This window comes from Aquarana catesbeiana, unplaced genomic scaffold (genome assembly GCF_042186555.1).
Source record: "Aquarana catesbeiana isolate 2022-GZ unplaced genomic scaffold, ASM4218655v1 unanchor228, whole genome shotgun sequence".
NCBI lineage: Eukaryota > Metazoa > Chordata > Amphibia > Anura > Ranidae > Aquarana > Aquarana catesbeiana.
In genome coordinates this window covers 3,048,146-3,073,984 of record NW_027362655.1, presented here as the reverse complement: position 1 = coordinate 3,073,984, position 25,839 = coordinate 3,048,146, and the positions used below count along the sequence as shown (strand labels likewise).

General features: G+C 44.6%; 3 protein-coding genes and 1 pseudogene across 3 annotated transcripts in view; 2 read left to right on the top strand and 2 right to left on the bottom strand.

Moving 5' to 3' along the window:
* The window catches only part of LOC141121716 (uncharacterized), a 278,834-nt gene that overhangs the window by 11,756 nt on the left and 241,239 nt on the right, over positions 1–25,839 (top strand). The gene's annotated exons all lie outside the window — the stretch shown is intronic.
* LOC141121690 (uncharacterized) overlaps positions 1–25,839 on the top strand; it is a 187,011-nt gene that overhangs the window by 86,918 nt on the left and 74,254 nt on the right. The gene's annotated exons all lie outside the window — the stretch shown is intronic.
* LOC141121711 (uncharacterized) overlaps positions 1–25,839 on the bottom strand; it is a 155,068-nt gene that overhangs the window by 76,935 nt on the left and 52,294 nt on the right. Inside the window, exon 10 of the mRNA XM_073611427.1 lies at positions 15,640–16,413. Coding sequence (XP_073467528.1) covers positions 15,640–16,413 — 774 coding nt within the window. The remainder of the gene's footprint in view (positions 1–15,639; positions 16,414–25,839) is intronic.
* Positions 9,361–9,465, bottom strand: LOC141121736 (U2 spliceosomal RNA; annotated as a pseudogene).

Below are 25,839 nucleotides of genomic sequence, written 5' to 3'. Positions count from 1 at the left end.
GACCCATTTACTAGTTACCTTAAGGGGGGAATTGTAAGATCCTCAGAGACAAAGCTGCCTGATGTGGGCCGAGTCCTGGTTTGGGGGAACCAATCTGCTCATGTCTAGTAATAATCTTTGTATTTCTATTTTAGTAGATGGACGGGAGATGAGGAAAACCTCAGAGGATTGTCTCACTTTGTCTCCAGACTGTAAAGTAGAAGATGAGGACATCACACAGTATAGTCCAGGAGAAAACCCGACTACCTCAAATGTCCATCCGGCACCACACAGTGTAGATGGACCATCGTATTCCTCTTATCCTGAGGAACCTCAGACTGTGAAGGACGGTGCCGTCCTTCCAACAGATAAGAGGTTTTCCTGTACTGAGTGCGGGAAGTGTTTCCATTATAAATCCAAACTTAATAGGCATAAACGATCTCACAGGGGAGAGAAGCCGTATTCCTGTCCTGAGTGCGGGAAATGTTTTTCTGAGAAGTCCAGTCTTTACAAACATAACAGGTCTGACACAGGGGGTGAGCAATTTTCCTGTTCTGAGTGCGGGAAATGTTTTTCAAGGAAATGCAAGCTTTCCACACATCAGAGATTGCATGTGAGTGAAAAACCATATTCCTGTCCTGAGTGCGGGAAATGTTTTTCAGACAAGTCCAATCTTTACACACATCAAAGGTCTCACACAGGGGAGAAGCCGTATTCCTGTCCTGAGTGTGGGAAATGTTTTTCAGTGAAGTCCCATCTTTCCAGACATCAGAGATCTCACACAGGAGAAAAGCCGTATTTCTGTCCTGAGTGCGGAAAATGTTTTTCACAGAAGACCAATCTTTATATACATCAGAGATCTCACACGGGGCAGAAGCCATTTTTTTGTCCTAAGTGTGGAAAATGTTTTTCAGTGAAGTCCAATCTTAACAGACATCAGAGATCTCACACGGTGGAGAAGCCACTTTCCTGTCCTGAGTGAGGGAATTGTTCCTCACTGAAGTCCTGTCTTCCTGTACATCAGGGATCCCACACAACCCTCGAGGTGTATTAGTGCCTTGAGTGCAGGAAATGTCTTCTATATGAATGTTGCTGGACATCACAGCTCTCATGTGGGGAAGAAGCACACCCTGATATACCCCTCAGATATACTCCATGGCTGATCTTCATCATGTAAGAAACAGTTCATAAGGAGATCAGAGATCACCAAAGACATGGATGAAGTGTTGTACTGTGTTGGCCATTTATAGCAGTATACAAATAAAAATGGAGTCATTACCTTTTATTGGCTGAATACATTTTGGCTGCAAACACTTATGCCGCGTACACACGACCGGACTTTCCGGCAGAAAAGGTCAGACGGAATCGTTCCGATCGTGTGTGGGCTTCATTGGACTTTTTCTTTCTAAAATTCTGACGGACCTAGAAATAGAACATGTTTCAAATCTTTCCGACAGACTCAATTCCTATCGGGGAAAACCGTTCGTCTGTATGCTAGTCCGACGGACCAAAAACGACACAAGGGCAGCTATCGGCTACTGGCTATTGAACTTCCTTTTTCTAGTCCCGTCGTACGTCATTGCGTTCTAAACGAACAGACTTTTGTGTGATCGTGTGTAGGCAAGTCCGTTTCAGCGGAACTCCGTCGGAACTGCGTAGGAAAGACCGTCAGAGTCTACTCTGAAAGAAAGTCCGGTTGTGTGTACGCGGCATTAGAGGTCTGTTTTTTTAAATGAAGACAAAGGGAAGGGGACACCTTAAATTCATCCAAAAATAGGTTTAGGGGTATATGAAGGGGGTTCAATGACCGACCAGAAATTGCCTACCTTAATTATTATACCCCTAATATCACAGGTACCATTTGTTGATTGACTCGACGATACTTGGTCAGCAATCAAACAAATGGTTGTTCAATGGACCATATAACATATGTGAAGGAGAGGAAAAAGGGGAGGAGAGGGGATCCCCAGAAAAAGATGGTCCGCTCAAGAACAAGCTATTGTGAACCTAAATAACTTTATTGTGTCATAATAAATACAGAACAACTATCCACAAACCATGTACTGAAGAAGCTTGGAAACAAGCGAAACGCGTAAGCGTCTAACCCATGTACAGGTGGGTCATAGACATCCACACATCAATGAAGAAACCCCTTTGATTGTATGTGAACATCCCGATCGGATCTCTGATATTGGGTTGAATCTTGCGGTGGACACTGAGACTGAGCGCTACTTCTAACCACCTGACAGATCAAGTGCGGAACACCTGAACGTCTGAACCCTGCGACTCACCGTATATCCCCTCGGGGAAGATCCGGAAACGAAAGCTCATATCTGCAACAAACAAACACACCGCATGAACGTTCCCCGATACTATACCAGCGCGGCCATCAGCAATCTTCTTGGGCTCCATCATCCCTTTACTGAAGACGTCAAACGGTGAGCTAAGTTGTACTCCAGCACATAGGAGGTACACTGTTTATGGCTATTCACCGTCTGCCTTCCCTGTACAAGATGTAAATTAGCCCTTTGATTTGCCGCTATTTAATTGTCAAACCGGGACTTCTCAGTTCCTTATGTTGCTGTTTTGACATATGCACTTTTATTTAGTTATCGGGATTACATCTGAATGGCTTCTCATCAATCACCAGCATTTGCACTTTACTGAGGAAAAACCGAAGGCTTACTACTCACACAATCTATCCTATTTAGGAACTTTGTAGAAATTGCACAGACCCGGGTCTTCTCTGTAATGATTCATATGGGTGCGAGTGCATGAGTGACAGATGTATGTGGAATGTAAATGGTGGCCACCTGCACATAATAGGACCTTTATTCTATTTTTTAATACATGGTTTGTGGATAGTTGTTCTGTATTTATTATGACACAATAAAGTTATTTAGGTTCACAATAGCTTGTTCTTGAGCGGACCATCTTTTTCTGGGGATCCCCTCTCCTCCCCTTTTTCCTCTCCTGTTTTTTTAAATGTAGTTGAATGAATGTGACCAGCATTTTCCCAGCTGTGGGAAGTTCTAGCCATGTTTTATTTCATATGATCATTGGATTAATCTAGTGGCTTTATAGTCGTATTGCACTCTTTTTACTGATGGAGGTATTTCAGGAAAAATACCATATTATGGCCACTAGATGGACCTCATCATCATAGGAAATCACTGTGTTATTAAAATACAGTGCTAATTTTTTGTGGCTGAATGAACGCTTGCCACATTCATCCCATGAATTTTCTACAAGTAGACCCCTTAGTTTCCTTCATCAGGCAGGTTTCATACCAATACCTGAGGATATACTCAAACACTTATGAGTATAGTAGTCATTGAAGGATATAAAGGGTAAATTTCAGTGAAAAATACACTAAATGTAATTGTAGAGCACACAGATGCAATATTTTACACAATTGTTTTGGTAAAATATAAAAGATGAGGTTGTGCTGAGTAAATAGATACCCAACATGTCCATCTTTATAATTGTGTGTGTCATCGAATTGATGAAAAATTCAAAAACATCTCGTAGATCAGGGATATGCAATTAGCGGACCTCCAGCTGTTGCAAAACTACAAGTCCCATCGTGCCTCTGCCTCTGGATGTCATGCTTGTGGCTGTCAGAGTCTTGCTATGCCTCATGGGACTTGTAGTTCTGCAGCAGCTGGAGGTCCGCTAATTGCATATCCCTGCCATAGATGACACTTTAACCCTTCCGCTGCCATGGATGTCATACTGACCTACAGAACTGCTTCCAGCTGGCCATACATATTTCTATGACATTCCCCCTTCTGCTATAAGCTTATGGTCTACTGAGCTTCCCTCCACTCCACAGGTGGTCTGCCTGTCCTCTAAGATGCCCCCCCCCATAGCTGTAACATCCCCCCACATCACCGATCCACCTGTGGCTGCTTTTGGCTTCTCTCCTCTCCCGCAGGCTTCAGTTGCTGCAGGGGAGTCGCAGGGAGATCAAAATGTCCAAATACACCCCCTGCCACTGAAAGTCCCCCCCTGTGCTGGGACCTTCTACTGATGCCCCAGAGCCTCCTCCCCTGGCCGGCTTCCCCTCCGTCCCCTTCCATTGGCTGCAGCTGCTGCTGGGGTTGGAGATCAGTGCGTGGTTCAGGATGGAGAGTGGGAGGGGTTTCATGTCATGTTTACCATTCTCTTCCTGCATGAATACAGTGAGGGATCTTTACCGATCACTCCTGTGTTCATTCATCACTGAAGCATAGTAAGAAGTGTTTACTGTGCTTCAATTTTGTGAATGAATAGGAGCCGCTGTACAGAGTCTTCCTACAGATCACACCCATAGGACAATATTGGAGATAGCAGTATTGTCTTCACCAATCACAGCCCGAATATTTACAGGTCAGGAGGGGGATGGGTTATAGTACAATAAGGGCCCCATAGACATGATATGACAGAGACCCTCATAGATACGACTTTGTCATCTGATCTATCAGGAAATGACCAGATTGAAGGACAGTCTCATGTCTGGGAGGTACCTGCACACAGTGGAGGCTCCTCTGGATATTTTGATTGGACAGGTCAGACTACCCCATAGTTTAATCTCATAAACCAACAATGGGTGGAGTATGTGTGCTCCTCCCCCTCCCCTCTGCATGCCATTAAAGTAGACCTGTCAGAAGAGAAATATGTAAACCATCAGGAGACGGAAAAAGAGGATAAAAGACGATGGGAGAGATGGGACTAAGTGTAGTGATAATACCAGAAGGTGTGAGATTGTTCTAGAAGATTGGTAGAAGTACGGGGCATGGACTCACATCTGTGAGGTTGTGGAGAACCCATCCAGGGATCAGACAACCTATCTGAGGACTTGTGGAGAATATGTCTGTCTCCTCATGGAAGTCAATGGGTGGTCACACTTCATGGTAATCAGGGAATTCCAGATGGTCGTATACTAAGCAGTATTTGGATCCCGGTGGAGAACTTTCACCCCAAGAAAAAATGAGGGTAAGATCATAAGAGGCCCTCATAGCAAAAAGGGGCACTCTTAAATGTTTTCTTCATAAGGTAGGTATTTAAAGGACAAGCAACTCTAAATTACATCAACGCGTTTCATGGCTTAAAAGTGTTACTTCATCTGGACAGGTGTAAGAAGACGATATAAAAATAGGGAATGAAGTAAAAGTCCAGTATATCGTATTATAAAGACCCAAGTCAGATACAATTCATGGACATGACTGAGATTTATAACATTTAGGATTAGTATTATGTCAGACAAGGTGAAGAGATATATGGAGAGGATGATCAATACATGGAGAAATCAATCTTTCTTAATCGTACATCACGGGACATAGAGCCATAGTAATTACTACATGGGTTGTAGGCCACCTTCAGGTGATGGACACTGGCACACCCAAGACAGGAAGTCCCCCTCCCTATATAACCCCTCCCATTACAGTGAGTACCTCAGTTTTTTTCGCTAGTGTCTAAGGTGTTGGTCACGGGTAAAGAAGTGCTAAAGAGAGCTCCGCTATAGGATCCTTACTGGGTCAAGGAGCTATGCAACTGGATCCATTTAAGGTGCCTTAAAGAGGTCAAGGGATGGTACCCGGGCCTCGTGGGGAAGAAACAAGGTTATGCCTGTAATGCTTCTCCCTGGAGAGCTGGACCTAAAAGTTTTCTGGCAGGGTGCTAACAGGTCCAGGAAAGAGGACCCTGTAAGTGGGGTCCCAGTCCCTGAAGGTCTGTCATGACTTGGCCTCCCGTGATGGGTGAAGATTGGGTCTGTCTGGTCTTCAGCAGTATCCTGCGGTGGGGATAAGGTAAGTGAAGACATTCCTAAGGGAAACCTATGGATTTCTTCTATTTTTACGTAAATATGCTATGCTTATTTCCACCACTAGAGGGTGCGAAACTCTAAAAACACATGCCTGATATATTTACCTTGCCTCACAGTGTAATAGTGCTCAGTGTGGCAGTAGCCCAGGACGAGTTTAGCTGCTTCTCCTCCCTCTCTAGCCATCAGGGGAATTGGGGGGGGAATCGCCCATCTACCAGCAATCCCCCAAAATGGATCTTCTTCCTCCTGTCCCCCCTCCCTCACCCCCCCTGCCGGCTGTCTCGTGGGCGCACGCATCCATATCCTAAATGGATACGATCGGCGGTGGGGAAAGGGGGCAGGGTCAAGACCCAAGCCGACGTGCACGTGGGTTCAGCATGCATGTTCCTAACGGCGCAAGCGCAGAACGGGCTGAAAGTTTTAAAACGGCCTCACTCTATTGGGCTGAGAAGTCGTGGTACACAGGAGCATCAGGGGCATGTAAGGTGGTGGAACCAGGCACTTCCTAAGGGGGCACATTTACTTAAAGCTTCAGGCTGGGCAAGTGATAGCAGCATATATATATATATTGCGGGACTAGGACTCAGCAGGTGATGCGTTTGGGTTAGTACCTCTGCATTTGTGCTTAGGACTAAGTGTTCCCGCAGTGGGGGCTCGGTTGCAGCAAAAGGGAGTACAAAGGCATCACCTTCAGGGTCTGAGGATCCTGGGCATGCATCCGCAGTACTTTCCTCTCCAGAAAGACCTGATGTAGCCGGCCAGGATGAGCCATTGGCACTATCAGGTATTGCTGCCTCTCCTAACATCTCAGCCCCTACATACGTCACTGAGGATGTACTTGCTTCGGCTTTGGTTGGCTTAGAAGAGAGGTTAGCCTCTTTAATTGCTAAATCTTCCCAGACTGGGAGAAAAAAAGCGTGCCAGGTCCCCTTCTCCCTCCCTGGACTCCCAGACAGAGAGACAATGGGTAGACGATGTGGAATCACCATCAGAGGACCGAGAAGAGGGACAGTCTGTTGACTCCTCTTCAGAAGAGACAGTCTCAGAAGAGCCTGTTTCAGCCTCGCAATCTCAGAGGTTGCAGGTTCAATCCCTTTCAGAGATGGTTCTTTCAGCTTATGTTACCCTCTGCTAAAGCGGTCGAAGCTTCGCTTCCCTCTTTGGGGTCTTTAAAGCCCCCTCAGGCTTTACATGTTTTTCCTCTCCACCCGTTATTGGAACAGCTTATATATGCTGATTGGGAACACCCAGATAAGCGTTTTCTTTACTTTATCCCATGGAGGAAAAATTCACCAAGAAATGGAGGGTGCCAGCAGTGGAAGTGGCTATTTCTTGCTTAAATAAAAGCCTAACTTGTCCAGTGGACAATGCCCAGGTATTTAGAGATCCAGTGGATAAAAACTGGAATCTTTGCTCAAAACCTCATTTTCTGTGGCCGGTGCGGTAGCCCAGCCTGCAGTGGCAGCAATTGGCATCTGTCAGTCCTTAAAGGACCAAATAGTAATAAAATATGTGCCTGCTCAACAGGCCCGGGACATGGCTGATCTGCCCAGGGCCTTATGTTTTGCGGTAGATACTATTAAAGAAGGCATCTCGGCTTGCTCTGTTGCTAGTACAGATGCGCAGAAGTCTGTGGCTAAAGCACTGGTGAGCCGAATCACCATGCAAAAAGATGTTGACTGGGTTTCCCTTTCATGGGGAAAGGCTGTTCGGAGACTATTTGGACAAATGCATCCAAGTGGTAAAAGTACCCCTTTACCAGTAAAAAAGAAGAGTAAAAGTCCTTCCTTTAAATGATCATCCTCTCCAGGTACAGGGGCAACAGCCTCCAGGCAGTCGCGACGGCCTCAGCCGTCAGCTTCTAGAAGTAGACCTCAAGGTCAAACCCAGGGGCCAAAGAAGCCCTGGGGACAAAAGCCTACAAAGCAGAGTCCCAAGGCCTCCCTTTTGAAGGAGCACCCCTGCTCGATCGGGTGGTGGGAAGGCTTCTGCAGTTTTCAGAGACTTGGCAGGAAGAGATCCAGGACAGATGGGTCATCTCCATAGTATCTCTAGGCTATAAACTGGAGTTTTGGGAGTTTCCACCATCCTGTTTCCTAAAATCAAACGTGCCCTAAGACCTGACAAAAAGAAGATCTTTGTTTCTGGCACTGGACTGCTTGGTGTCTCAAGGGGTATTCATAAAGATTCCCACGGGGGATCAGGGTATGGGATTTTATTCAAATCAAAACCAGTTCCTAAACATCCCCCCTACGGGGGGGAAGAATTTTTGGCGTCTGTGGACATCAGGGATGCACATCTACATGTACCCATTTTTCCCACTCACCAAAAGTTCCTACGGTTCGCGGTAGAGAGTCACCATTTCCAATTTGTGGCCCTACCCTTCGGGTTGGCCACTGCAACTTGGGTATTCACAAAGGTGCTAGCCCCGCTCCTGGCAAGGCTAAGGACCCAGTATATAACAGTGATTTTTTTTTTTTTTTTTTTTGAAAGCCTATGGCGTGCAAAACACACCCAAAAACTTCACCCGGTGCATAAAAAATGTGCACACACATAAAGAGTGCTCACAAAAAAGTGCAACGGGTACACAAGACGTGCCAATTCCCTGATCCCCCGGGGCGTTAGGCTCCTGCGGGGACAAAGGTACTTACAATGGTCTATCTGGCCGAAACCAGACAGACCCCGTTCTCTGGAGGGCCTGCCGAGACAGGACCCACCCAAGTACTAGGTGGAGCTCCCCCGAAGGGAGACCCCATGAGAGAGGGCGAACTAAGCCAAAAGGCCATGTCCACCCCTTCCCAAGACTTTCAGGGCTGGCCCGAGGACCCGCATCCTTACTCATCACACAGTGGGACAAACGTGACAAAAACAAGACGTGAGACTACACAGGTTTTCAATCAAAATAAATAAAAAGTGGGGGAAGGTATAGTGAAGAGGAGAGTGAAAAGAAGTGGCCATTGTGTAACACAATGACCAGGCCCTCCGGCCAGGAATAAAAAATTCCTCTGGTCCTAGCCAAAAGGCCCGGCCCAAGAGGCAGGTGCAAAAAAAGCTGTGTTATGGTGCAGTGACCGTGGTGCCCAAAATCAAAGTGTCTGCCACACACAGTGATCTTAAGGCACCCCTGGACTGCCACTCCAGGGGCACTACTCCATAGGCTTTCAAGACCTACCCTGGCCCACAGCCTAGACCACGGCAGCCCCCACCGCAGACAGAAAAGGCATGAGGTTCAGGAAGCTTGGTGAGAGCCCTTGCCCCGAAGGCTCCACCATCACTCCCATCACCCCTTCCAGTTTCACATTTGGGTAAATGGATACTAGCCACTCCCCCCCTCCAGCAAAAGGGGAGTAAGCATTCTCCTACCCAAATAACTGTCAGCAGCTAGAGCCACCACAATCCAGGCCAGAAGGCCAGGGACCCGACCCTTCAGCCAGACCAAAATGCAGCACCCATCCCTACCAGGAGCACCCTTCCAGACGGCTCAGACTCAACCATTGGCCGGTCCCCAGTATACTTTCGGGCAACTCGGCGTAGTCCCTGCTGAGTATCGCCTTTCCAGGTACTATGACACCATTGGATTTGCCGGCCCTCCCCAACGAGAGTGACACAGCGCCTCCTCTGGAAACTGATAAGAACAGATACTACACTTGATCTTAGCCAAAAGGCCGAGAAGCAATTAGCAATAATCACGCCTCAGTTGAACCTCATTGGCTATGATACTGCCACTGTGATGGCATATGTAGACGACCTGCTGTTGGTAGATCAGTCGATAGCTCGCCTAAATCAGAGTGTGTCCACCATGGTCAAGTATCTGGAATACTTAGGGTGGATCCTCAACTTCGAGAAATCAGCCTTACATCCAGTAAAAAGGCTGGAGTACCTGGGCCTGGTCATAGACACGGCCCAGAGAAAGGTGTTTTTGCCCCAATCAAAGGTCACTGCTATAAAAGGAGCTGGTCTAGCTGATCAAGGTGAGGAAGAATCCTTCCATCCGCCTGTGCATGAGATTATTGGGGAAGATGGTGGCTTCATTTGAAGCAGTCCCCTATGCCCAATTTCATTCAAGACTGTTGCAAAACAGGATCTTGTCAGCTTGGAACAAGAAGATCCAAGCCTTGGACTCACCGATCTATCTGACACCAGAAGTTCGTCAGAAACTCAGTTGGTGGTTGGTAGCCAAGAATTTGCAGAAGGGAAAATCCTTTATGCCGGTTACTTGGAAGATTGTGATGACGGATGCCAGTCTGTCAGGCTGGGGTGCAGTCCTAGGGGAGGCTACAGATCCAAGTTCGAGAAGACCTTGCCCATCAATATCCTAGAGATTCAGGCAGCACATCTGGCTCTATGGGCCTGGACATCCAGGTTATAGAATTGGCCCGTCAGGATTCAATCCAACAATGCTACAGCAGTAGCCTACATCAATCACTAAGGGGGTACCAGAAGTCATGTAGCCCAGAGGAAGTGAACCACCATATTCTGGTTTGGGCAGAGAAGCATGTACCTTGCCTATCTGCAGTTTTCATTCCGGGCATAGAAAATTGGCAGGCAGATTTTTTTAAGTCGCCAGCAACTGCTTCCAGGGGAATGGTCCCTACACCCCAACATCTTTCAGGCAATTTGCCAAAGATGGGGCACCACGGATGTGGACCTATTAGCGTCCAGATTCAACAAGAAGTTAATCAACTTTGTCTCAAGGACAAGGGACCCACTTGCATACGGAACAGATGCGTTAGTGGCCCAGTAGGATCAGTTCTCACTTATTTATGCGTTCCCCCAGTACAGTTGATACTGCGACTTCTTTGCAGAATCAATCAGGAGGGGAACACAGTAATTCTGGTAGCCCCAGCATGGCCCAAAATATTCTGGTATACAGAGATCGTAAAGATGGCCGTAGGGAACCCATGGTCCCTTCCACTGCGCCCAGACCTGCTCTCGCAGGGACCAGTATTCCATCCTACCTTACAAACGCTATATTTAACGGTTTGGCCATTGAAGCCCATATTCTAAAGAATCGAGGGCTTTCAGGTTCGGTGATTTCTACTCTGATTAATACTAGGAAGCCAGCCTCCAGGGTCATTTACTATAGTGTCTGGAAATCCTATGTCTCTTGGTATGAATCCAAGAGATGGCATCCCCATAAGTATGTCATAGGTAGAATTCTTGCCTTTCTACAGCTGGGAGTAGAAATTAAACTGGCCTTGAGTACTATCAAGGGTCAAATCTCGGCCTTATCAGTGTTCTTTCAAAGACAGCTTGCTTCACATTCCCTAATCCGGGCCTTTATACAAGGGGTAATGCGTATAAATCTGCCAGTTAGATCCCCTTTGTGCCCATGGGATTTGTATCTAGTTTTATCAGTGTTACAAAATCAGCCTTTTGATCCTATAGGTCATACTCCATTGGTCCTTTTGATAAGGAAATTGTTTTTTCTGGTAGCTATCTCTTCAGCTAGAAGAGTATCAGAGTTGGCTGCTTTTTCTTGTAAAGAGCCATATTTGATTATTCATAAGGACAGGGTGGTGTTGCGGCCTCACCCGACCTTTTTACCTAAGGTAGTATCAGGATTTCATCTGAACCAAGATGTTATTCTACCTTCCTTTTTTCCAGAACCTAGTTCTGCGCAGGAAAAGTCTTTGCACTCACTTGAGACAGCTCAGATACGTAAAACTGATGTTTTATTTGTGCTGCCAGAAGGTCCAAGGAAAGGCCAGGCAGCATCAAAGTCTACTATTTCTAAGTGGATTCGACAGGTTATTATCCAGGCTTATGGTTTGAAAGGGAAAACTCCTACCTTCCAAGTTAGAGCGCACTCTACCAGAGCAGTCAGTGCTTCCTGGGCAGTGCATCACCAAGCATCCATGACTCAGATCTGTAAGGCTGCAACTTGGTCTTCGGTCCATACATTCACCAGATTTTATCAGGTGGATGTAAAAGGGCATGAGGATGCCTTCTTCAGGCACAATGTTCTGCAAGCAGCAGTATAGATCCTCACATCTGATGGCAGCTCTTTTTTTTTCCTGTGTCTCCCTCCCCTCAGATGGCATTGCTTTGGGACATCCCATGTAGTAATTACTATGGCTCTGTCTCGTGATGTACGATTAAGAAAATAGGATTTTTATAACAGCTTACCTGTAAAATCCTTTTTTTGGAGTACATCATGGGACACAGAGGTCCCCTCTTTTTGGGATATATGTATATTGCTTTGCTACAAAACGGAGGTACTCCCTGTAATGGGAGGGGTTATATAGGGAGGGGGACTTCCTGTCTTGGGTGCGCCAGTGTCCATCACCTGAAGGTGGCCTATAACCTACATAGTAATAACTATGGCTCTGTGTCCCGTGATGTACTCCGAGAAAAGGATTTTACAGGTAAGCTGTTATAAAAATCCTATTATTCTGTCATATAAGGGAATCGATAGATCAATAAATGACATAAAACAATGAATAAGATCCATTTCATGTGATAGATTTATCATTCTGTGCACTGGTTATGTTGGAGGATCAAACCGTGATTACTGGATATTGGAAACATTCCTATTGATCTGATGATTGCTGGCATGCATTTCTGATTGATTATTGCTGGGAATAAAGTCCAGTAAAAATGGACATTTGATGGATTACTGTATAAAAAAATCTCTTCATATACCATGGATTAAACATGTGTAAAATAGTTTTGGATGTGATGTAATAAATCTCTATAAAAAGACTTTGCGTCCTTTGTTAGATCTTTTCTACTCCTCACTAGGTCTGGATTTCAGGAAGAAGAAACGATTCCTCCAATTTCTATTGGATGTTGAGGAATAAAATGGAATATCACTCCTCCTGATTTTGTTAAATCCTGCGTCATATGTAATATAGAAAAGCCCTTGATCTACATACTGGCCTACCAAGAAAACTAGCATTGTGCTACTGCTCAGGAGCCACAGCCCAGGTCCCATGCAGCCATCTTCTTCTCTGACATCATCAGGGGCCCAGCTGCCTCTTCAGGCAATCCCTAATGATGTACCCAAACTCTGCCCTCCTGGAGCTTTGTATCTCTGTCCTACAGCCTCCTGGGATATGTGATATGAGTGTGGATGGGTGCAGCAATCACTCTCAGTCAAGTTCAAATAATAAAACTTGTATTAAAGTAATGGCTCAACAGTACAGGCAGTGCAGTGGAAGACGTCCGACGGCACTCACAGTTCTGTGAGGCAATGTAAGTGGAGCAGGTTCTGATGCACTGACAATGTCTGCCTCAGAGGGTGGAATACGGTCTGGCGAGTCTGTGTCCAACTTGGGAGGATTCTTAAGCCCCATACACACTATTAGATTTTCTGCAGATTTTTGTCTTCAGATTTACCAAAACCATGTAGTGCAAAGGCCTGCCTGATTGCATACAAATTGAAACTCTTAAGGTTTGACCTCATATTATATGGTTTTGGTAAATCTGAAGACAAAAATCTGCAGGAAATCTAATAGTGTGTATGGGGCTTTATAGAGGATAGCGTGTCCCTGACTTATCCCTACTTATCCAGAACCTTTCCCTAATGCTATTTACTGTCCCTAGCAGGTGGGTAACCTGTCCCTACTCGAACCACTCACAAAATGCATGCCAATCCTAGGAACCAAGGTCTTAAATAGACTCTGCAGAATTCTATAATGAGGGAATTGGCGCTGTTCGACTCTATATGCACTGGATATTGATCGTGAACAAATAAGTGTAAAAAACATATATTATTGAGTGTAAAAAAATATATGTGTAAGAAATTGTAGTAAAAGAAGGAGCTAAATATTGGTGAAATGCTCCTACGACCATATACTATACAATAAAGTGCAACGTGCTAGGACAAATATAATATATCAATAAAATGAAAATCTGCAAACATTCCAAATTGTGATGAAAAAAAGGTGGTACAAAATTATTAAAAACAATCTGAACCACTACGGTAAAGTCCCCAGCGTTGATGTGTAAAATGTCCAATTCATAAACAAAGTAATAAAAATATTAAAAAGTGATGAAAACTGATGAAAAAAATATAATGAAAAAAACAGAGTCACAAAAAATATATATTCAGAAAGAACTGTGATGTGTCCCTCCAATAAAATGGCAATACTCTTAGTGCGGCAAGTGCTCCCCGTCTTCCACTGCACCCCCACTCGTGCCCTCACTCACTAGAGTGCCCAATCCCTGCAGGGGTAAAAGGCATGTAGACAAAATCCAGCAGTGATGATCCTTGGTGACAGTCCTCAGCCCAGTAGCTGTCCTTCCCTTCTCATTCAAGTGGTTAATTCAGCCTGTACTCCGTTGTGTCCCTCCAATACAGCCAGTGTGCTCCGCCGACCACTCGGTATGTAAGGGGGTTAAGCTCTGCGCTCAGCTTGTTTTTTAGCTCAAACTAACGCATGCGCAATTGCTGCAAAGGAATTTGTCTTTCACAGGAAACCGATCTTCATGCTACCGGAAATGATTAGCGGCCATTTTAAATAGACTCTGCCTGACCCAAGATGGCCACCAGTCACATGGGACAGGGACCCAGGAAACTATAGAGGAGTAAGTTCCTCCTGAATTAATTTCCCTCTGCAATGCTGCTGTGTTTGAGCGCCACCTGCATGCCATGTGTATATGTGGAATTACACCCCAAAATGCATTCTGCTACTTCTCTCGAGTATGGGGATAATGCATGTGTGAGATTTTTTGAGAGTCTAGCAGCATACAGGAGCCCGAAATCCAATGAACCCCTTTGAAAGCCTGAAGGTACGTAATTTCCTCATTACATTTCCTCACTACCTATCACAGAGGCCCTGAAATGCCAGGATACAACAAAACACCCCCAAGTGACCACTTTTTGGAAAGTAGACACCCCAAGGAATTTGATAAGAGGCATGGTGAGTATTTTGCATATATCATTGTTTTGTCACAAGGTTTTGAAAGCTAAAAAAAAATACATTTTTGTGTTCTTTCTTCATTTTCCAAAAACTTGTGGCAACAAATGATCTGCAGAATACTTACCATGCCTCTCAGGGGTTATTTGGGTTTTTTTTTTGTACTATCTTGGCATTCCAGGACCTCCGAAACTGAAATAAGTAGTTAGGAAGTGTATTGAGGAAATATTTAAAAGCCTGAAGGTGCTCAATGGATTTTGGAGTCCTGTACGTAGCTAGACTACCAAAAAGTCTCACCAGTGTATGATTATGAAACCATGTTTGACAGAGGAAACTAAGGGGGTCTACTTATAGAAAATTCTTTGGACAAATATGACAATCATTCATCCCACCATTACACATTCTGGCCATAATGCAAAACAGTGATTTCCTATGATCATCAGCTCCATCTAATGGCCATAATGAGATATGTTTTCTGTCATATCTCCGGTAGTAAAAATATCACAACACTTCATTATGGCCACTAGATGGAGCCAAGGAAATCAGTGTATGAAATAAAATACATCCAATATTCATCATAGCTGGGTGAACACTGGTCACATTCGTTCAACTAATTTATTTAAAAACCTCTAAGTGTTTGTGAAATTTTACACCACAAAATGTACTCAGCCAATGAAAGGTAATGACTCCATTTTTATTTTTCTACTGCTATCAATGGCCAACACAGTACAACACTTCATCCATGTCTTTGGTGATCTCTGATCTCCTTCTGAACTGTTTCTTACATGATGAAGATCAGCCATGGAGTATATCTGAGGTGTATATCAGGGTGTGCTTCTTCCCCACATGAGAGCTGTGATGTCCAGCAACATTCATATAGAAGACATTTCCTGCACTCAAGGCACTAATACACCTCGAGGGTTGTGTGGGATCCCTGATGTACAGGAAGACAGGACTTCAGTGAGGAACAATTCCCTCACTCAAGACAGGAATGTGGCTTCTCCCCCGTGTGAGATCTCTGATGTCTGGAAAGATTGGACTTCTGTGAAAAACATTTCCCGCACTCAGGACAGGAATATAGCTTTTCTCCCGTGTGAGATCTTATATGTTTTCCAAGATCTGATTTGTTTACAAAACATTTCCCACACTCAGGACAGGAATACGGCTTCTCCCCCGTGTGAGATCTCAGATGTTTGGAAAGATTGGACTTCTGTAAAAAACATTTCCCGCACTGAGGACACGAATATGGCTTTTCTTCCATGTGCAATCTCTGATGTCTGCAAAGATTGGCCTTCTGTGAAAAACATTTCCCACACTCAGAACAAGAATGTGGCTTCTCTCCTGTGTGAGATCTCTGATGTTTGGAAAGGCCGGACCTGTCTGAAAAACATTTCCCGCACGCAGGACAGGAATACGACTTCTCCCCTGTGTGAGATCTCTGATGTTTGGAAAGGCCGGACCTGTCTGAAAAACATTTCCCACACTCAGGACAGGAATACGGCTTCTCTCCCGTGTGAGATCTCTGATGTTTGGAAAGACTGGACTTCTGTAAAAAACATTTCCCGCACTCAGGACACGAATACGGCTTTTCCTCCTTGTGCAATCTCTGATGTCTGTAAAGATTGGCCTTCTGTGAAAAACATTTCCCGCACTCAGAACAAGAATGTGGCTTTTCTCCTGTGTGAGTTCTCCAATGTTTGGAAAGGCCGGAACTGTCTGAAAAACATTTCCCGCACTCAGGACAGGAATACGGCTTCTCTCCTGTGTGAGATCTTTTATGCTCATTAAGCTTGTACTTAGAATAGAAACACTTCCCGCACTCAGTACAGCAAAACCTCTTCTCTGTTGGAAGGACGGCACCGTCCCTCACAGTCTGAGGTTCCTCAGGATAAGAGGAATACGATGGTCCATCTACACTGTGTGGTGCCGGATGGACATTTGAGGTAGTCGGGTTTTCTCCTGGACTATACTGTGTGATGTCCTCATCTTCTACTTTACAGTCTGGAGACAAAGTGAGACAATCCTCTGAGGTTTTCCTCATCTCCCGTCCATCTACTAAAATAGAAATACAAAGATTATTACTAGACATGAGCAGATTGGTTCCCCTAAACCAGGACTCCGCCCACATCAGGCAGCTTTGTCTCTGAGGATCTTACAATTCCACCCTCAAGGTAACTAGTAAATGGGTCCTCTGATCTCCTACCAGTTCATTTCTTTATTCCTGGACCTTAGTCAGAGAGTGAGGAAACAACGAGAACTGTCTTTTATAGGAGTGACAGTGATGAGGGGATTATAGGATGAGTGTCCCCACCCCCCCTATCCCTCATTCCCATCTTCAAAACACAAGAAGTCCTGCCATTCCTTATTTAGTCCATGATTTAGTCATTATTAACAGTGGGGCTAAGCCGAACCAGAGGTCAAGTGAGGATGGAGGAGAACAACCAAGATGAAGACTGGACTGATCCTGAAGACCACCATCATTGGGTTATTGACTCCTCGCTCATTATCACTTTCTATTTAAGGTTCCAAAGTTTGGGGATGTTATCACATTATTATCAACATGTAAAAGTCTGTGCTCCATTCAAATCATCAGATATAAAATGTCCAGGTGGTAGAAAATGGGTGTAACAAAAGAGAATACATATTATGTGTGTATATAGCAGTGGGTAGAGGGGGGAGAGCAGAAGTCAGGAGTATGTAATGTACAACATACTGTATAAGATACAACAGATAGGACTATATAGTATCAAAATTATGTAATGTACAACATAGAGTATATAGTGTAGGGGTCAGGATTCATATTATTTGTATTCAGTGGCAGTCAAAATGTTTACATGAGACAAGTTGCAGAGGTCCCACACCGCTGCCTCCCATCTCCTGAGACTGCACTCAGTGACTTGGGTCTGAGACTATACAGACATATCCCTCCACCCGGCACAGACAGCAGACAATAGAACAAGTAACCCTGGGAGAATTGTTCTGTCAGAGATCTTACTAGACTCGGCCATGGGGCAGAAGACCCAAAGCACATATCCCATTTGCATAGGTCAGTCAACACCTATGGGGAAAATCAACATTTTGATTCCAGCTGAACACCAGAATCTCCATAAATCCAGTCAAGATAGATAAATTGTGTCTGCAGCACAAAAAAGGAAGATTATCTGAGATACAGGAATACAGGATGGGGAACACAGCTAAGGAAAGTGACCAGAGTATTACAGGCTGATATCACCCAGTCCTTGCCCTACTCTGGACCAATCAGTGAGCAGTATGGGTGGAGGAATGTATTTAGTGTTAATGACCCACCTGTGCTGATCTCTGTAGGAGTGTCCTCCTCTATAAATGTCCCCGTTATTCCATCCTCCTCCATAGACTGCTGATCATCCCTCACATACGTCTCTTCTTCTTCTGCTTCAACCTCAAGTTCTATATCGATTGGATCTCCACTCTAAGTCAAGAAAATGAGAGTGGATAGCATCCATAAACTATAAGATTTAATATTGTGACATCACATAAAAAAATCCACACATCAACCTTGTAACAGTGAGGGATGATGTGATCTTCCTGTGTGGAATCCCGGGAATACAGAGGACTGGGACATCTCTCTGGTGGGTTCCTGGTATTAGGTGGCTCCATCATATCCTTGTGTCCTTCTGAAAACTCCTCAATCACTCCATACTCCTCATCCTCCTCTTTAACAACAATATTATAATCCCCGAGGTTTCCACTCTGAAAATATAATAAATCATTCATTGTAACAAACATGCTGTGTATAAATCAGAACTACCAATAATTGTCAATCATCTACCGGATGATGGTGAGGGATGGTGTGATCTTCCTGTGTGGAATCCCGGGAATACAGAGGACGGGGACATCTCTCTGGTGGGTTTCTGTAGCTGGATGACTCCAGCATGGTGTCCTGGTACAGATCTTTGTATTCTTTTAGAAACTCTGACTCCTCCATCACCCCATCCTCATCATCCTCCTCTTTTATCTCTTCTTTAACCTCAACTTTAGAATCTCTCAGGTTTCCACTCTGAATATGGAATAAACATTAAAGCAATGGTAACAATGCAGATAATGTACAGATCCTAATGATACTATCAGTGATTGTTCCTCATTTACCTGATGATGGTGAGGGATGGTGTGACCTTCCTGTGTGGAATCCCAGGAATACAGAGGACGGGGACATCTCTCTGGTGGGTTCCCATTACTGGATCCATCTGTAGGAAACACACACACTGACTGAATACATTGTTTCTATGTGTTTATCAGATGATGGGGGATCTAGGTGGACCCTCCGTACTGCTCTCTCCTTTACAATAAAGTCTCCTCTTACCCGGTGATGTGAGGGGCGGCTGATTGTCCATCATGACGTCCTTGTAGAGATCCTTGTGTTCTTCTAAATACTCCCACTCCTCCATGGAGAAATAGACAGTGACATCCTGATACCTTATAGGAACCTGACACACACAATGATACAGTCACCATCCAGACACATCCCTTGTCTGTTACTGGATAATGTCCCAGAATTCCCAGCACCGCTCACCTCTCCTGCCAGCAGTTCCATCATCTTCTTGGTGACTTCTAGAATCTTCTGCATGTTGTGTCTCTGAGGTTTTAGGGAGTCACATAGAGGCACTGTGATGGTCATATGATCACCTGACTTCAGAAGAGGAAATCTCTGTATTGAGGAACCAATAGGAAAATTATGTTAGAATCCCAGAATCCTCCTCACCTCTCCAGTCAGGTCTGTGTTTTATTAATAGAGATAAGAGTGATGTCATGTGACCTCCCAGAATCCTCCTCACCTCTCCGGTCAGCAGGTAGATGATCTCCAGGGTGAAGTTTATTATCCTCTCAGTCATGTGACTCTGGTCATCCTCCATCCTCATTGGTTCCGTCATCTATGAAGGTTTCCCTGTAGACAGATAACATTGATAACAGAGAATTATCTGTATTGGTATTGATTGTACAATGTCTATGTTATCATTATGGTCTCTATGCTGGCTGTGCTTTGTTTCTGCTATCATTTTATTTAGTTTTGAAGCTTTATAGACGTAATAATGAATAGGATCTTCTGACTTCTTGAATAGTTGTGCTCTGAGGCACTGCTGTGGGGGTCATTAATAAATCAGTGTGATGTCATAGGATGTGCTGTCTCTGGATGGAGGGACATTGGTAGGAGGAGTTGTGAGGTCAGTGTGATGTCATAGGACATATAGACTCTGAATGGAGGAACATTTGGAGAGGAAGAATTATGGGGCCCTCTATATGAGGCTCCTTTGCAAACAAAATCATTGTTCCTGGGTGTGTCCTACCTCTGCTAAACTGGAGTGAATGTTGACCTTTACCATACAGAAATCTGTCAGGAATCTGTGAAAGTAAGCTCTCATGTGATCAGGTGACATGCGGAGGAACGGAGTGTAAATACCAGACAATTTTCTCTAGAGCTCCTAATTATTATTATTATACAGGATTTATATAGCGCTGACAGTTTACTACAACATGAGGATAGACAGTACAATTACAATACCGTTTAATACAGGAGGAATCAGTGGATCCTGCTTATTAGAACTTACAATCTAAGAGGGAGGGTCAAGAGATACAAAAGGTAATAACTGATGGGCTGATGAAGAACATAATGTACAGTTGTTAGGTGGGGGCAGGAAAGGCCTCTCTGAAAAGATGTGTTTTCAGGGTTCGTCTGAAAGTGGATAGAGTAGGAGATAGTTGGACGGATTGGGGTAGGGAATTCCGGAGGATGGGAGAGGCTTGGGAGAAGTCCTGGGCTAAGCATGGGAGGAGGTCACAAGGGAGCTAGAGGGCTGGAAGTCTTAGGAGAAACGAAGAGAACGATCAGGTTGGTATTTTGAAACTAGGTTAGTGATGTAGCTGGGGTCCGAGTTGTGGATGGCTTTGTAAGTTAGTAATAGTATTTTAAATTGAATTAGTTGGGTGAGAAGAATCCAGTGGAGGGATTGGCAGAGAGGAATAGCAGACGCTGAACGGTTTGTAAGATGGATGAGCCTGGCAGCAGTATTCATGACAGACTGAAGGGGGATAGCCTATGTAAAGGTAAGCCAATAAGGAGGGAGTTGCAGTAGTTGAGGTGGGGGATGACCAGGAAGTGAACTGGAAGCTTTGTGGTGTTCTTGGTTAGGAAGGGACATATCTTGGAGATGTTGCGGAAGTTGAGGCAGCAAGCTTGGGACAGTGATTGGATGTGGGGCCAAAAAAGATCAGTTCAGAGTCTAGGATTACACCTAGCACCTAGGCATGCAGGGACGGTTAGATGGTTGAGCCTTTGATTAGGACAGAGAAATCAGGGGAAGAGGCACGTGGGGGAGGAAATATTATGAGTTTAGTTTTGGATAAAGTGAGTTTGAGGAAGTGGTGTGACATCCAGGCAGATATGTCTGTTAGTAAGTTGGTGATGCGTGAGGAGATTGATGGAGTGAGCTGAGGGGTAGAGAGATAGATATGGGTGTCATCAGTGTAGAAATGGTATTGAAAGCCATGACCCATGGAGGAGGTGTAGATGGAGAAAAGAAGAGGTCCAAGAACAGAACCTTCGGGGACCCTGATTGAGAAAGGAAGAGGAGAAGAGGGAGTAGAATTGTAAGTGACACTGAAGGTGCGGTGGGATAGTTAGGATGAGAACCATCGAAGAGCACAATCATGGAGACCAAAGGTGTGGAGTTTTTGTGAGGAGGAGGGGGTGGTCAACCATATTTAAGGCACCAGAGAGGTCCAGGAGGAGTAGTGCAAAATAGTGTCTGTTGGTTTTATCCGTTAGTAGGTAATTTTTTTGAGTTCTGGGAGAGCAGCTTCTGTGGAGTATTGAGGGCGAAATCCACACTGAAGGGGATTATTATTCATTATTATTACACACGATTTATATAGCGCCAACTGTTTACGCAGCGCTTTAAAATGTAGAGGGGGACAGCACAAGTACAGTACAGTTCAATACAGAAGGGACAGGAGGGCCCTGCTCGTAGAGGTTATATTCTAAAAAGGAGGGGGTGGTGGTACAAAAGGTAATAGATGCGGGGAATGATTTGATGGGGTTGTTAGGTGGGTGTGGGATAGGCTTCCCTGAATAAGTGAGTTTTCAGGGATCTCCTAAAGGTGGACAGGTTAGGGGCTGATCAGATAAAACGGGGCAGGGAATTCCAGAGGATGGGAGAGGCTCTGGAGATCAAGAAGTTTGTTCTCGGTCAGATGGTTGCTCAGTCTGTTGCAGACCAGACATTCAAGGAGTTTGGAGGAAAAGGGGTGTAAGGACATGGGGTTAGAAATGTAAGAGTGGAGAATGGAACTAGTGGGTGACCATAACATTTGAGAAGAAGCAGAATCTAGTGGAGAGGTGGTTAGGTGGGCATTAGAAAAAAGTTTATCAACCTTTTCTATAGTAGCAGAGTTGAATAAGGGAAGTAATGATTGAACCTGTGGACATGGGGTTTTAAATGGGGGAGGTATCTGCGCATTGGAGATCTCCTCATTAATTGTATCAATCTTATTTTTGAAGTGATTGGCGATCTTCTGGGCAGTGAGTAAGTTAGTAGGTGGAGGCAGTGGACGACAGAGTAGAGAGAGTTAAAGGTAGAGAGAGAGAGAGTTAAGGAGAGTTAAAGGTAGAGAATAGGGATGAGCCAGTTGTTTAAGTCGCACATAAGTACGACTCGAACATCGGGTGCTCGCCCGATTGCTGAATTTAGAACATTATGGGGCGTTTGTGGAAAATCCGTGCGCCCGTGGAGCGCCCCATAATGAATGGCGAGACCGTCAATGCACTGCGAAATCGCAGTGCATTGACAGCTGCCCATTGGCCAAAGCATGCACCTGACCTGCATGCTTTGGCCAATCACAGCACATTCTGCTGTGAGAGCCATGATAGGCCAAAGGCAGGGTGCCTTAGGCCAATCATGGCTCAGGGGGCTAAGTCCACGCCCCACACTATGTTAGGCTGCTTACATAGCAGCCATACATAGTTTTATGAATGAGAACAGCAAAATTACATTTGTAAAAGAAAAAATGTCATTTAAAACTGCTCGCAGCTGTGATGTATTGCCGGATCCCGGCAATATACATAAAAAACATTGAAAAAAACGGCATGAGTTCCCCCCAGTCCATCACCAGGCCCTTTGGGTCTGGTATGGATATTAAGGGTAACCCTGTGCGCAAATTTTTTAAAAAATAGCGTGGGGGTCCCCCCAAAATCCATACCAGACCAAGTATTAAGGGGAACCCCAAGCAAAGATTTAAAAACAGAACGGTGTGGGGGTCCCCCCAAAATCTATACCAGGCCCTTCAGGTCTGGTATGGATTTTAAGGGGAACCCTGCACCAAAATTTAATAGTGTGGGGGTCCCCCCAAAATCCATACCAGACCTGATATTAAGGGGAACCCCACACAAAAATTTAACAACAAAATGGCACCCCCCATTTGAACCGTACCAGGCCACATGCCCTCAACATGGGGAGGGTGTTTTGGGGTCCCCCAAAACACCTTGTCCCCGTGTTGATGAAGACAAGGGCCTCTCCCCCACAACCTTTGCCCGGTGGTTGCGGGTGGGGAGCTTAAAAATGACAGGAGACAGTTTGGGACGAGTCCTTTTTAAAAAAATAAAAATAAAAAACGTCCCACAATGTCCATTCATCTTCAATGACAGCGCGGATGACCCAAGAAAAAAAGAAAACGGGAAAACTGCCTTGATGGAAGGCAGCCCCGCAACTGCAGCCTTTTTGCTTTGTTATATAGCTGAGGGCAGGGCCACCCGGTGATGTAAACAGGTATCCCCGCCCCCTCTGACGTGGTTCCCCTTAAAATCAATACCAGACCTGAAGGGCCTGGTATGGATTTTGGGGGGACCCCCACGCCGTTTTTTTTATTCATACCAGACACAAAGGGCCTGGTAATGGACTGGGATAGGGAACCCGTGCCATTTTTTTCAACAATTTTTATGTATATTGCCGGGACCAGACAATTCATTACAGCCGCAAACAGTTTTAACCACTTCAGCCCCTGAAGATTTTACCCCTTCCGGACCAGAGCACTTTTTGTAATTTGGCACTGCGTCACTTTAACTGAAAATTGCGCAGTCGCGCGACGCTGTACCCAAACGAAATTTGCATGCTTTTTTTCCCCACAAATAGAGCTTTCTTTTGGTGGTATTAGATCACCTGTCGTTTTTATTTTTTGCGCTATACACAACAAAAGAGCGACAATTTTGAAAAAAAAAACAAACAATATTTTTTACTTTTTTCTATAGTAAATATCCCCAAAAATGTTTTTAAAAAACAAATTTCTTCATCGGTTTAGGCCAATATGTATTCTATATTTGTATTCAAAAGTTATAGCTTTTTTTTTTTACTAGTAATAGAGACGGATCTGCAATTTTTAGTGGTACTACGACATTGCGGCGGACAGATCGGACACTTTTGACACATTTTTGGAACCATTGACATTTATACAACGATCAGTGCTATAAATATGCACCAATTACTGTGTAAATGTCACTGGCAGGGAAGGGGTTAACACTAGGGGGCTGATCAAGGGGTTAACTGTGTGTTCCCTCACTGTGTTCTAACTGTATGGGGATAGGGCTGAGTAGGAGAGGAGACATATCACTGTTCCTACTTACTAGAAACAAACGACATGTCTCCTCTCTGTGCAGCCGGCACCCGTGTGTGCCCTCTGGTGGCTCTTAAAGGCCTCTTACAGGCAGCCCCAGGCACAATAATTAAAGGAATATTTCATTTTTATTGTTTCACTACTCCTGAAAAAACTGCAATTTTTAAAACTTTTTTTGCATTGATACATGTCCCCTGGGGCAGGACCTGGGTCCCCAAACACTTTTTATGGCAATAACTTGCATATAAGCCTTTAAAATGAGCACTTTTGATTTTTCATGTTCGAGTCCCATAGACTTTATTGGTGTTCGCACAAATTTTTTGCCTGTTTGTAAGTTCTGGTGCGAACCAAATGGGGGGTGTTCGGCTCATCCCTAGTAGAGAAGAGTTGATGGGGACTGGATGAGAAGGTGTTAATGAGAGTGATAAAATAGGTCTGCTTGGCAGTGTGGGGACAGCAATTGTATTTTTAGAGGGCAGATTTATACTGGTTGAAGTCTTTCTGGAACTTAGTCTTATGCCACAGGTGCTCTAGAGTGTGGCTACATTTTCTGAAACCTCTGGTGTCATCTGTTTGCCAAGGTTGTAGGGGTCGGGGGCCTGATTCTGTGTGGTGAGGGGGGTGAGCTTGTCTAGGGAGGATGACAGTGAGCTGTTGTAGACAGAAGTGGCTAGGTTGGGGCAGGACAGGGATGAGATTTTATCTTAGAGGTGGTAAGTAGCAAAGAAAAGAAGGTTTAATGACTTCAGCCCCAGATGATTTGGCTGCTCAATGACCAGGCCATTTTTTGCGATACGGCACTGCGTTGTTTTAACTGACAATTGCGCGGTCGTGGGACGCTGTACCCAAACAAAATTGACGTCCTTTGTTTTCCACAAACAGAGCTTTCTTTTGGTGGTATTTGATCATCTTTGTGGTGTTTATTTTTTGCGCTATAAACAAAGAGCGACAATTTTGAAAAAAAAAAAAAAACACAATATTTTGTACTTTTTGCTGTAATAAATATCCCCAAATTTTTTTTTAAAAAAAGCTCATTTTTTTTTTGGTAATAAAAATCACAATAAGTGTATATTGATTGGTTTGCACAAAAGTTATAGCGTCTACAAAATAGGGGATAGATTTATGGCATTTTTATTATTATTATTATTTTTTTTACTAGTAATGACGATGATCTGCGATTTTTATCGAGACTGCAACATTATGGACACTTTTGGCCAATTTTTGGGACGATTGACAATTATACAGCGATCAGTGCTATAAAAATGCACCGATTACTGTATAAAAGGTCACTGGTAGGGAAGGGGTTAACACTAGGGGGCGATCAAGGGGTTAACTGTGTTCCCTAGTGTGTGTTCTCACTATAGGGGGAGGGGACTGACTATAGGAGATGACAGATCATGGTTCCTAGCTATTAGACACTCACGATCTGCATCTCTTCTCCTCACAGAACAGGGATGTGTGCGTCTACACACACACGTCCCTGTTCTCCCTCTCGTGCCCGCGTTCGCGTGTGGCCGTCGGTCATCGTGACTGCCGGTCATGAGCATTGGC